We start from the raw sequence: 13,068 nt of genomic DNA on the forward strand, positions 1-13,068 counted from the left end.
CTGGGGCCGGTTTTGTTTAATATCTTTATTAATGATCTGGAGGATGGTGTGGACTGCACTCTCAGCAAGTTTGCTGATGACACTAAACTAGGAGGCGTGGTAGATACACTAGAGGGTAGGGATCGGATACAGAGGGACCTAGACAAATTAGAGGATTGGGCCAAAAGAAACCTGATGAGGTTCAACAAGGACAAGTGCAGAGTCCTGCACTTAGGACGGAAGAATCCCATGCACAGCTACAGACTAGGGACCGAATGGCTAGGTAGCAGTTCTGCAGAAAAGTACCTAGGGGTCACAGTGGACAAGAAGCTGGATATGAGTCAACAGTGTGCTCTTGTTGCCAAGAAGGCTAACGGCATTCTGAGCTGTATAAGTAGGGGCATTGCCAGCAGATCGAGGGACGTAATCGTTCCCCTTTATTCGACATTGGTGAGGCCTCATCTGGAGTACTGTGTCCAGTTTTGGGCCCCACACTACAAGAAGGATGTGGAAAAATTGGAAAGAGTCCAGTGGAGGGCAACAAAAATGATTAGGGGTCTGGAGCGCATGACTTATGAGGAGAGGCTGAGGGAACTGGGGTTGTTTAGTCTCCAGAAGAGAAGAATGAGGGGGGATTTGATAGCAGCCTTCAACTACCTGAAGGGGGGTTCCAAAGAGGATGGAACTCGGCTGTTCTCAATGGTGGCAGATGACAGAACAAGGAGCAATGGTCTCAAGTTGCAGTGGGGGAGGTCTAGGTTGGATATTAGGAAACACTATTTCACTAGGAGGGTGGTGAAGCACTGGAATGCGTTACCTAGGGAGGTGGTGGAGTCTCCTTCCTTGGAGGTTTTTAAGGCCCGGCTTGACAAACCCTGGCTGGGATGATTTAGTTGGGAATTGGTCCTGCTTTGAGCAGGGGGTTGGACTAGATGACCTCCTGAGGTCTCTTCCAACCCTGATAGTCTATGATTCTATGATTCTATAATACACAAACTAGAGGTGACCAGTGAAATTAATAGGGAGCAGGTTTAAAACAAACATAAGGAAGTACTTCTTCACACAACACACAGACAACCTGAGGGTTTTGTTGCCAGGGGATTTTGTGAAGGCCAAAATACAACTTGTTTAAAAGAAGAATTAGATAAGGTCATGAACGATATGTCCATCAATGGCTATTAGCCAAGATGGTCAGAGATGCAACCCCATGCTTCAGGGGTTCCTAAATCTCCAATTGCCAGAATCTGGGCCTGGATGACAGAGAATGCATCACTCAAAATAGCCCTGTTCTGTTCATTCCCTCTGAAGCATCCAGCACTGGATACTGTTGGAAGACCAGGTACTGGAGTAGCTGGACCCCAAGTCTAACCCAGTATAGCCTTCTTATGTATTTATGAGCAGATTATGAAATAGACTAAAATTTAGCCAAACTAAATGAAAAAAAGTACTTTAATTTCATTGGTGTACAATTTTTCAGAAATCGTCTGCTTCAAAGATAAAATGTGCTATTTATTATGTATTTTGATGTGCTGAATTCAAATATGACAATTAAAACAACTGATTGGCTACTGTTTCTAAGATATTTAAGTTTTTACATTTTATGTCTATGTATATTGTGTAGATAGTAGAGTTTTAATCATAAATTGTAAACCTAGGTCTTTTCATGTGTTTAGGGTTGCTTTACATGATAATATTTCACCTGTCCTGTTTATGTAACACTTTAAAAATCAGCCAAAGGGTTATATAAATAAAATTTATTATGAAACAAAAGGCAAAAAACTATTATGTACATAGTTTAGTCCTATTCAATGTCTACTCGGCGCTTCTTGGCTTGTCTCTTGTATTCATTAAATGGAGCATCACTTGTCACTGTCCAGCAATAGTCTGCAAGCATTGATGGGCTCCATTTGCCCTGATAGCGTTTCTCCATTGTTGCAATGTCCTGGTGAAATCGCTCGCTGTGCTCGTCGCTCACTGCTCCGCAGTTCGGTGGAAAAAAATCTAGATGAGAGTGCAAAAAATGTATCTTTAGTGACATGTTGCAACCAAGGCTTTTGTATGCCTTGAGGAGGTTTTCCACCAACAACCTGTAGTTGTCTGCCTTGTTGTTTCTGAGAAAATTTATTGCCACTAACTGGAAGGCTTTCCATGCCGTCTTTTCCTTGCCATGCAGTACATGGTCAAATGCATCATCTCGAAGAAGTTCACGAATCTGAGGACCAACAAAGACACCTTCCTTTATCTTAGCTTCACTTAACCTTGGAAATTTTCCACGGAGGTACTTGAAAGCTGCTTGTGTTTTGTCAATGGCCTTGACAAAGTTCTTCATCTGACCCAGCTTGATGTGTAAGGGTGGTAACAAAATCTTCCTTGATTCAACAAGTGGTGGATGCAGAACCTCTTGCACAACTATCCCATTCACAGAGAAAACAGAAGTACTTTGTGTATCCAGTCTGCAGACCAAGCAAGAGAGCAACAACCTTCAAATCGCCACAAAGCTGCCACTGATGTTGGTCATAGTTTATGCACCTCAAAAGTTGTTTCATGTTGTCATAGGTTTCCTTCATATGGACTGCATGACCAACTGGAATTGATGGCAAAACATTGCCATTATGCAGTAAAACAGCTTTAAGACTCGTCTTCGATGAATCAATGAACAGTCTCCACTCATCTGGATCGTGAACGATGTTGAGGGCTGCCATCACACCATTGATGTTGTTGCAGGCTACAAGATCACCTTCCATGAAGAAGAATGGGACAAGATCCTTTTGACGGTCACGGAACATGGAAACCCTAACATCACCTGCCAGGAGATTCCACTGCTGTAGTCTGGAGCCCAACAGCTCTGCCTTACTCTTGGGTAGTTCCAAATCCCTGACAAGGTCATTCAGTTCACCTTGTGTTATGAGGTGTGGTTCAGAGGAGGAGGATGGGAGAAAATGTGGGTCCTGTGACATTGATGGTTCAGGACCAGAAGTTTCATCCTCTTCCTCGTCTGACTCAAGTGAGAATGATTCTGGTGCATCAGGAACCAGCAGTCCTTCTCCGTGGGGTACTGGGCGTATAGCAGATGGAATGTTTGGATAATGCACAGTCCACTTTTTCTTCTTTGACACACCTTTCCCAGCTAGAGGCACCATGCAGAAGTAACAATTGCTGGTATGATCTGTTGGCTCTCTCCAAATCATTGGCATTGCAAAAGGCATAGATTTCCTTTTCCTGTTCAACCACTGGCGAAGATTTGTTGCACAAGTGTTGCAGCATATGTGTGGGGCCCACCTCTTGTCCTGATCTCCAATTTTGCAGCCAAACTAAAGGTGATAGGCTTTCTTAACCATAGTGGTTATACTGCGCTTTTGTGATGCAAAAGTCACTTCACCACAAACATAGCAGAAGTTATCTGCACTGTTCACACAAGTACGAGGCATCTCTGCTCACTTTGGCTAAACAGAAATGTGTCCCTTTGCAAAATCAAACACTGACAAATAAGAGAGCACGACACTGTATGATTTCTAGAGCTGATATAGGGCAATTTGTTCAGCAGAGTGATGTAAGCTTCGTTATGATTGCATCATCCATGACTTCTAGGAATAACATGATGCAATTCATATCATGTATGACACAATACCAGCTTCAGATTGCATCATTCATTGTTTTGCCTAAAAAGCAAGTACTGTCCAAACCCAGTCATAGATTTATTCATAGATCCAGTCAAAGATGTATTTTAGTCATTTCTGGTTTAAATTGAGATCCCTTCCCTTTATAACTCACGTATCCTCCGCCATTCCCAAGTCAAGGGTCGTATATACTGACCCAATAGCATATCTTGAAAACTAGAGCCAATCAACAATTTTAAGCATCATTTTCGTTCTCAGTGACCCAGAATTAGTAAAGTTTGACTACATTTATTTCAGAAGCATTTTGGCTGTAGAGCAGTGTTTTATGTGTTTGTCATGGTACTGAACAGGATCAGGTCTTTTTGTACCCAACTGTGAAACTTGTTTAACACTCTTTAGTGTTGGACAGGAGTGGGTTATGTTAATGCCTTTGGCCCATTTATTCTGATGCAACAGGTCTGAGGAAAGTAACTCTACAGTGAGGATTGCAAATCATCCTGGGTTTGCCCCTTCCAAAATCTACCCCCAAATAAGATGTATTTGAATACTGCTACATAGTTAATATTAACAAGTACCATCTGAAACAGAAAAGGGCTTTTCAACTCCTCCAGCCATATATCTGTAATCATCAGTCATCATCATCATCATTAGGTTGTTGTGTGACATGATCTAGGGACCCTTTACTCCACTTCATAATTCATAAACTGCTGTCTTGTGTGACGGTGAAAATAAATATTCAATAAGTAGACAAATAGTGAGAATAATTACCATTAATTTTAATAGATGATATGTCCCAAAACACATTATTTTGGATTGAAATGCTTAATTCAAAAGTTTAGTTGATGTATTTATTGATATTTATTCCTCCAAGACTTGACATTCTGGCCATTGCCAGATGTGCAATGTTTCAATTCAACATCATTGTTCTGCTCCAATTAGGCACTAGATGGGATATGAGAGTAGAGGAACAATTTGTCTGATCTGTCATGTCAAAATTGGGTTACCAGAGAAGTGTGCAGTTGTTATCATTGTTATTGATCTGAGATGGCATGGGGAGGTCTGAAGAGATATTAGCGTTCAATTCTAGGATTAAGACACTTGCCCAAAGTCTAACTTTAGTCATAAAACTAGGGCTGGTAACCAGGTGAGGAGTTTTTATACTTTTATAGAATTAAATGGTGACATTTCATTAACTTTTAACTCTATGCTCTTCTGATTCAAATGCACCGTTTGTTTCATTGTTCCTAGTCTCAAACCATGGCAGACATGGACTGGGGAAACCAAACGACCATCACGAAATTCCTCCTCCTGGGATTTGGGGATTTCCCTGACCTGCAAATTCTTCTCTTCCTGCTGTTCCTAGTGATCTACATCACAACTCTGGCTGGGAACATCCTCATCATATTGCTCGTTGTGGCTGATCAGCATCTGCACACCCCCATGTACTTCTTCCTGGGGAACTTGTCCTTCTTGGAGACCTGCTACAGCTCCACCATTCTGCCCAGGATGCTGGCCAGTCTCCTGACTGGGAGCAGAACCATTTCTGTCAGTGGCTGCATCACACAACTATATTTCTTTTGTGCTCTGGCATCTACAGAGTGCTATCTGCTAGCTGTGATGTCTTATGATCGGTATTTAGCGATATGTAAATCCCTTCACTATTCATCTCTTATGAATACCAGAGTTTGCCTTCAGTTGGCTGCTGGGTCATGGGTAAATGGTTGTTTGGCTATTACCATCTTCACATTATTCATGTTGCAGTTCATATTCTGTGGCCCGAACAAAATTGACCATTTCTATTGTGATTCCATCCCATTGATAAAACTCTCCTGTGGGGACACACGAGTTATCATATTGCTGGATTTCATCCTAGCCTGTATATTCACCCTGCCTCCATTTCTACTAACCTTGACATCCTACGTTTATATCATCACCACAATCCTGCAAATCCCTTCCACTACCAGGAGGCAAAAGGCCTTTTCCACCTGCTCCTCCCACCTCATTGTGGTGACAATTTTCTATGGGACACTAATGATTGTCTATCTGCTTCCGAAACTTGATACACTGAGATTCTTAAAGAAAGTTCTCTCTCTTTGTTACACAGTCCTGACTCCCCTGGTAAACCCCCTCATCTATAGCCTGAGAAACCGAGAAGTCAAAGAAGCCTTGCACAAAGCAGTCAGTAAATATGTGACGTTTACAAGGAACATAGAGAACCCTATATAATGACTAAGCTCCAGATTTTTAAAGGTGTTTATGCCCCAAGTGGGATCTTGAAATCAGTGAAGGCCTCAAGACACTTTTGAAACTCCCACAAGGCACCAAAATACCTTTGTAAATCTGGCCCTTACACTGAGGTTTTCAAAGCTACTGGGGTGATTTGGGCAAAAAGTCCCAATTGAAATTAAGTTGAAAACTCATATTGAAAATCTCATTGCTCAGGTTAAAAAACAGAGATAATCTGCATGGATTTACTGAGATGGAGTCATTATGGTTGCTCACTGTGTCCACAAAAAATAGATAAGTGAGACTTTGAACCAGTCCGTTAACCTCTCATGTTCAGCATTGATACAGGCATTGGGATAGTGTCTTTTCTCTTTGGGCCTGGCTAAACATTCACTCTGCATCAGAAGGGTGTACAGTGCCTTTTTGTGTATATTTTGTTTAAGGCACAATCTCCACTAAATATGGAAGCCAATACCTATGTATATTCCCTGTTGTGGATTGTTTCTCTATAGTTTGCAGTGTTGTTGTAGCTGTATTGGTCCAGGATATTCTTTCTCTGTGTTAGATCATAAAATCTTGTAATCAAGTCTGTGGTTCCATGAGAAAAGCCATTTCATGTGAAAATAAATATTTGGGTGAAAAAAACAAAAAAACAACCAATTATCTTTTGGTGGAAAATATGTGGGGACATAACTACAGGAAACCTGCTACCTCTGAAGTTATGCTATTGTCTTCCCTGTCACATGGGCCTGGCAAACTAACTACTCTTCATTACACTCACATAAGCCAGATGCAAAGAGCCTGGCATTAGCAGCAACCTATGGACACAGCACCAGGAAAATATTTATCACTCTCATCTGAGCTCAGTCCCTGCTGGGAGGAGCTGGAAAAAGGAAACCGCAGATAGCTCATAGGGGCCTTGGAGACAGGGAGATTGGGCAAAGCCAAAGAAGCAGAGTCAAAGCCTAAGTCAATGAGGACAGTCCTGACCCAACTGGGCGTTTGCCAGGGCACTAGGGGATGCACACACGTAGAGCCGAGTCTGTTCCTGTGATCCAGGCCTTTCCAACAGTCCCTAAGCAGGGACTCAGCATGTGGCACTGCAGGGCAGTGGACACTCAGCTGCTGCCAAGTACATGAAGCAATTCCAAGGTTGGGAGCTGCTACAATGAGTGTCCCCAAAACTGACTGTAACAAGCATAAGGCCCGAGAGGGCTAGTTCTCAGGGCATGGTGCTACCGTCCCAGGTGCTATAGTCAGCTCTACTGCTCCATGCAGGTCGCCTGGCAACATACTGAGACCCCTTAGAAGCTTTGGGACATGACAAGGAATTATTTACAAATATATGGCTATGGTGGGAGTCACCAGGTGGCGCAGTTACATATTGTCTTAAAAGTTTGTGATTTTGTTGGCATGTGAGCAGTACGCAGCCTTTAAAGAAAGCTGCATTGCTCACACAGCACCTTGCTATTTTCTCCTTGTGAATGAGCTCCTCCTTCCACTCCCAGAAACCCAGGCTGGTCGGCCCACTTTGTAAATGAAGCAGCACACACTGTCCAGCAGGGTATCTGCCCTGAGTGTCTTTCTTGTTATTTATGCTCCAGGTACATCACAACATAGCAGCATTTATGTGGAGCCTCCCCCTTCCTACTCCCCGCCTCAGCCTTTTAGCTCCTAACAACACCCTGTCAGCCTTCTCCAATGGGAACCAATCTTCAAGGCCCTAAATTCTGCTACTGTTCACCAGAAGCGAGAGACTATTGTTAAATAAATGAATAAAGATTAAAAATCACATCAAAGTTCCTTGGATAAATATTTCCATTGGGTTTGTGTGTCAGTGTGAGAGAGAGATTTCCTTTCATTCAAAGCTTCCATTTGCAAACTATGGATTAAATTTACATTCTTTCTCCTTCATTTTGGTAAACTGCATGGCTTGACCACCCAATACAGCGTGCCTGACTCATCTTAGCCATTGTTACTCGTGGAGTTGTTCCACTGAAGGCAATGGGACAACTGACATGAGCAAAGATTACTCAGCAGAGTCACTCTGCATGGCCATGCACTCTATGGGCTCTGTGTTACATTTCAGCCATGCAGAGCAGTGATCTCATACAGCAGGGAGAAGGAGGTGTGGGAGGTTGATTGCATCAGGACAGTTGTTTGCACTGTCTGCACAGAAAACACAGCGCTAATTCCCCCAGCTCAGCCCCTTCGGAGATGGACTCAAGGGAAACGCAGCCTGCCATGGAGAAAGACAGAAATACAAGGAGACCTCTGCACTTTGTACATGGGAGGCACAGCATGTTCTAACACACATTGAAGCAGCTGCTCGTCCATTCAGGTGGATGCAGGTCTCTCCACTGAGACGATCCAGATTCTTCAGAAGGATGGGAGACGAGAACCTCAGCTGAGGAACCTGAGTCCTGTCTGCCAAACCCTTGAGAAATACGAGCTCATCGCTTCAAGCTTGGGGTGTCCTGTGGTTGCAGGTGAGCTCCATCTGCCAGAAGTCATTTCTATCCCACCTTCCAAGCAGGGGCATGAATGTGCTTTGTGAATATTCACAGTTTTAGCCTCACCTCCCCACAGCAGTGCCTGTCGGAGTTAATAGCACCATTTCAGAACAGGGAAATTGAGATGCTTGCCTGGTGCGAGGTCCTCAGCTAGGGATCTGGCCCATTGACTCCAATGGAGCGATGGATGATTTACACTGGTGGGAGAGCTGGCCTGGCCCCATTGATTCCAAAGGAGCTATTGATTATTTACACCAGCGGGCGATCTGGGTCAGTGTGAATAGGATGAAGCCTGGAACAGGAGAATGGGAATCCAAATTAAGCAAAGTGATAGAAAAGAACAAAACAAGGGCATGTAAAATATAAGGAGGAAATTAGCAGGGTAGCACAAGGTGTGCTGGCCGTTTAAGGGAAGATGGGCTCAGCACAACCTGTGCCTTCTCATCTGAACAGAGATGATGAATTTGGGTTTGGGTGACATGATGGCAGCTCATGGCTGGGGCTTCCTAAAAGAAGAGACCAGCCGAGCTCCCCTGCTCAGAGAGGTCTGGGGAGCTGTCAAAGAGCTGGGCCTGATAGCCCGGCAAAGAGCAGAGACCTGAAAGGAGACTTCTGTAGGGCATGCAGAGGGGACCCAGTGTCAGAAAGGAGTGGGAAAGAAACTCTCCATAGCAGCGGTAAGGGACAGGAGCAAACCCTAGATGGAATCAGGAGGGGCTTGCTGGGAGATTCTGTCTCTGAGTTAAACTGTTATTTCATGTCACAGACAAGATCTCAGAAGGGAGAGTAATTCAAATGCACCAGCTGTGGCAGATTGTTTGACTTGGGACGAGGAGAAATTAAGGCAGTGTCTGATACAAGATGAGATCAGACTCTCAGAGAGGGCCAGAGGGAACTTGAAGTATAAGTGCTCTAGGTAAAACGCAAGCAACAAACCAATTCAGTATGTCTGAGTCAGGGAACTGGAAGAGGCTCTGTGGATCCACTGAACCATCAGGGAATAAAGAGAAGGACAAGAGTTAGTGGGAAAGTGTCCAGTGACACTCAGTTTAATTGGAAAATGTCAATTTGGCAGAATGAAATATGTAGTAGAATCGTAGAAATATAGGGCTGGAAGGGGAATTGAGAGGAAATCTAGCCCAGTCCCCTGTGCTGAGGCAGGACAAAGGAAACTTAAGGAAATCCCCAACAGGTGTTTATCCAACCTGTTCTTTAAAACCTGAGATGATGGGGATTCCCTAACCTTCCTTAAAAGCCTATTCCAGACCTTAACTCCCCTTAAAGTTATTTGCAGTGTTGTGGTAGCTGTGTTGGTCCCAGGATATGAAAGACACAAAGTGAGTACTTTCTTTTATTGGACCAACATCTGTTGGTGGAAGAGACAAGCTATCGAGCTCCACAGAGCTCTCCTTCAATACAGCTGCCCATGCCCAACACTTGCTTTGACAATGTCTGTTCAACCCCCATTTGTGCTAGGTCTCCCAAAGAGTTAAGGCAGCCAACCTGACCTCAACCCCTGAACAAGCTCTTCTTCTAAGCTGCCAATATACATTGTTGGCCTTTTTCCACGCAAAAAATAAGGATCTGTTCAAGAACTGTCACTGGATAGAGGTTTGTGACTTGAACAGGAGCATACAAATGCATAGATGAAATCTTCTCTCTGCCCGTAAGCTGAAGACCTGAAGAAGAGCTCTCTGGAGCTCAAAAGATTCTCTTTCCCCAACATAGGTTGGGCCAATAAAAGATAGTACCTCACCCACCTGGTTTCTCTCATACCCTTATAGTTAGAAAGCTTTTCCTAATTAGATCATAAGTAACAGTCAGCATGGATTTGTGGAGACCAAGTCATTCAAATCAACCTATGATCCTTTTTTGACTTGTATATAAGGAGGAAGCAGTAGATGTGATCTATCTCAACTTTAGTAAGGCTTTTGATACTGTCTCGTATGACCTTTTCATAAGCAAATTAGGGAAATATAGCCTAAGTGAACCTATTCTAGGGTGGGTGCACAACTGGTTGGAAAACCATACTCAGAGAGTAGTTATCAATGTTTCACAGTCAAGCTGGAAGGGCATATTGAGTGGGGTCCTACAGGGATTGGTCCTGGGTCTGCTTCTATTCAGTATCTTCATAAATGATTTGGATAAGGGCACAGAGAGTACACTTATAAAGTTTGTGGACAATACCAAGTTGGGAGGAGGGTGTTTGCAAGCACTTTGGAGGACAGGATTAAAGTTCAAAATGATCTTGACAAATTGAAGAAATGGTTCAATAAGCACAAAGGCATAGAACTACACTTCAGAAGGAATATTCACTTGCATAAATTGTAAGCAAGACATGAGAAGTAATTCTTCCACTCTACTCAGCACTGATAAGGCCACAGCTGGAGTATTGTGTCCAGTTCTGGGCACCACACTTTGGGAAAGATATAGACAAATTGGAAAATGTCCATATGAGAGCAACAAAAATCATTAAAGGTCTAGAAAACATGACCTAAGAGGAAAGATTGAAACAATTGGGTTTGTTTAGTCTGGAAAAGAGAAGACTGAGAGGGGACATGATAGCAGACTTCAACTTTATAAAAGGCTGTTATAAAGAGGAGGGTGATACATTGTTTTCCTTAACAACTGAGGACAGGAGAAGAAGCAATGGGCTTAAATTGCAGCAAGGGAGATTTAGGTAGGATGTTAGGAAAAACGTCCTAACTGTCAGGGTAGTTAAGCACTGGAAAAAATTACCTAGGAAGGTTGTGGAATTTCCATTACTGAAGGTTTTTAAGAACAGGTTAGACAAACATGTGTAAGGAATGATCTAGATAATACTGAGTGCAGGGGACTGGACTAGATGACCTATCGAGGTCCCTTCTAGTCCTATAATTCTATGATTCTAATATCTAAGATAAAGCTTTGCTGCAGACTAAGCCTATTACTTCTTGTCCCACCTTTTGTGGACATGGAGAGGAATTGATAACCATCTTCTTTATAACAGCCCTTTACAGATTTGAATGCTCTTATCGGGTCCTCCCTCAGTCTTCATTTCTCATGACTGGTTTTTTTGTTTGTTTGTTTTTTTAACCTTTCCTCAGAGGTCAGCTTTCCCAAACATTTTATCCTTTGTGTTGCTCTCCTCTGGACACTCTCAGGTTAATCAACATCTTTCCTCAAACTGCAGTGCCCACAATTGGACATAGTACTCCAGCTGAGGCCTCATCAGTACTGAGTACAGCAGGACAATTACCTCCCATGTCTTACATATGAGACTCCTGTTAATACACCCCAGAATGGTTTTACAGTTTCTGCAATCCTTGTCAGCAGTACTACCACTGCTGCATTTTTTAACTTCCTAAGAGAACTACTTTGTACATTTTTTATTGAATTTCATTTTCTTGATTTCAGCCCAATTCTCAATTTTTTCAATGTGATTTTGAATTCTAATCCTGTCCTCCAAAGTTCTGGCAACACCTCCCACCTTGTTGTCATCCATGAATTGTATATGCATACTATCCATTGTACTATACATGCCATTAATTAAAATGTTGACTAGTATCAGAGGCAGGACTGAACCCTGTGGGACTTCGCTAGATACACCCTTCCAATTTTTACAGGGAACCGTTGATAACTGCTTTTTGAGTATAGTCTTTCAACCAGTTGTAGTAATTCCATTCAGACCACATTTTCCTAGTTTGCTTATGATACTATCATGTAGGACTGTGTCAAAAAAAAACTTACTAAAATCAGCAAATATCATGTCTATAGCTTCCCCCTGTCCACTAGGCCAGGAACCTTGTTTTAACAAGGACATTGGTTTTGTTCGGCATGATTTGTTCTTGACAAATTTATGTCAGCTCTTCCTTATAATCCCATCATCCTCTAGGTGCTTACAGAATGATGGTTTAATAATTTGTTCCTGTATATTTCCATGTATTGAACTTTGGCTGATTGTCTAAAATTCCCCAGGTCCTCTTTCTTCCCCTTTTCAGAGATTGGCAGTATCTTTGCCCTTGTCCACTCCTCTGGGGCCTCGCCTGTTCTCCATGAGTTCCCAAAGATAATTGCTTAGCTGTTCAGCTAAGTTAGTTCCTTAAGTGCTCTAGAATGAATTTTATCAGGCCCTGCCAACTTGAATACATCTAATTTATCCAAATATTCTTTAACCCTCTCTTTCCCTGTTCTGGCTTGTGTTCTTCCCCCTTGTTGTTTATATTAACACTATATTCAAATTTCTTGTATTAAACTTCCATCAATCATTATCTCCCCTCCCAGCTCCAGGGCCTGGAGAGGCAGAGCCCCAGGGTTCTCTGTCTCCCCACACCCCAGCTTGGAGGACAGGTAGTGCCTTTCTGGCTCTTGGAGTTGGGAGGAACTTGGGGAGCCAGTGGTCAAGGTCTCTGCCTCTCTAGAAGCCAGGCTGGAAGGCTAATCTCAGTTTCACTGATATTGACCATAGTTGGGCTTGACACAATTCCATTTTTCTTTGTCTTTTAATTTTGACAAATAACCTTGAAGTTTATTTTAAAGCATTTTTACCAATTTAAATATTCACGACAGTATGTAATTATAGGTTCCATGTATTTTTTTTCTGATTGCTATCAAAATACATTTTCACAGTTGTGGGATATTATGGGGTGGGGAAGATAATTATTTTATAAAAGAAGACATTGAGATTCAAAAAGTTAATGCTTTATAACTGTTAAACCACAAATTGTCAACATCACATGTCAAAATATACAAAG

The 13,068-nt window shown here is 42.6% G+C and overlaps 1 protein-coding gene across 1 annotated transcript; it reads left to right on the forward strand.

Annotated features, from left to right (window-relative positions):
- Positions 1 to 4,853: 4,853 nt before the first annotated feature.
- On the forward strand, positions 4,854 to 5,822 carry LOC135886199 (olfactory receptor 10A7-like). Its single transcript, XM_065414046.1, has one exon. It carries the CDS (start codon positions 4,854 to 4,856, stop codon positions 5,820 to 5,822), a length of 969 nt encoding a protein of 322 aa, XP_065270118.1.
- Positions 5,823 to 13,068: the final 7,246 nt, after the last annotated feature.

Source organism: Emys orbicularis, chromosome 12 (genome assembly GCF_028017835.1).
Source record: "Emys orbicularis isolate rEmyOrb1 chromosome 12, rEmyOrb1.hap1, whole genome shotgun sequence".
In the NCBI taxonomy this organism is placed as follows: domain Eukaryota; kingdom Metazoa; phylum Chordata; order Testudines; family Emydidae; genus Emys; species Emys orbicularis.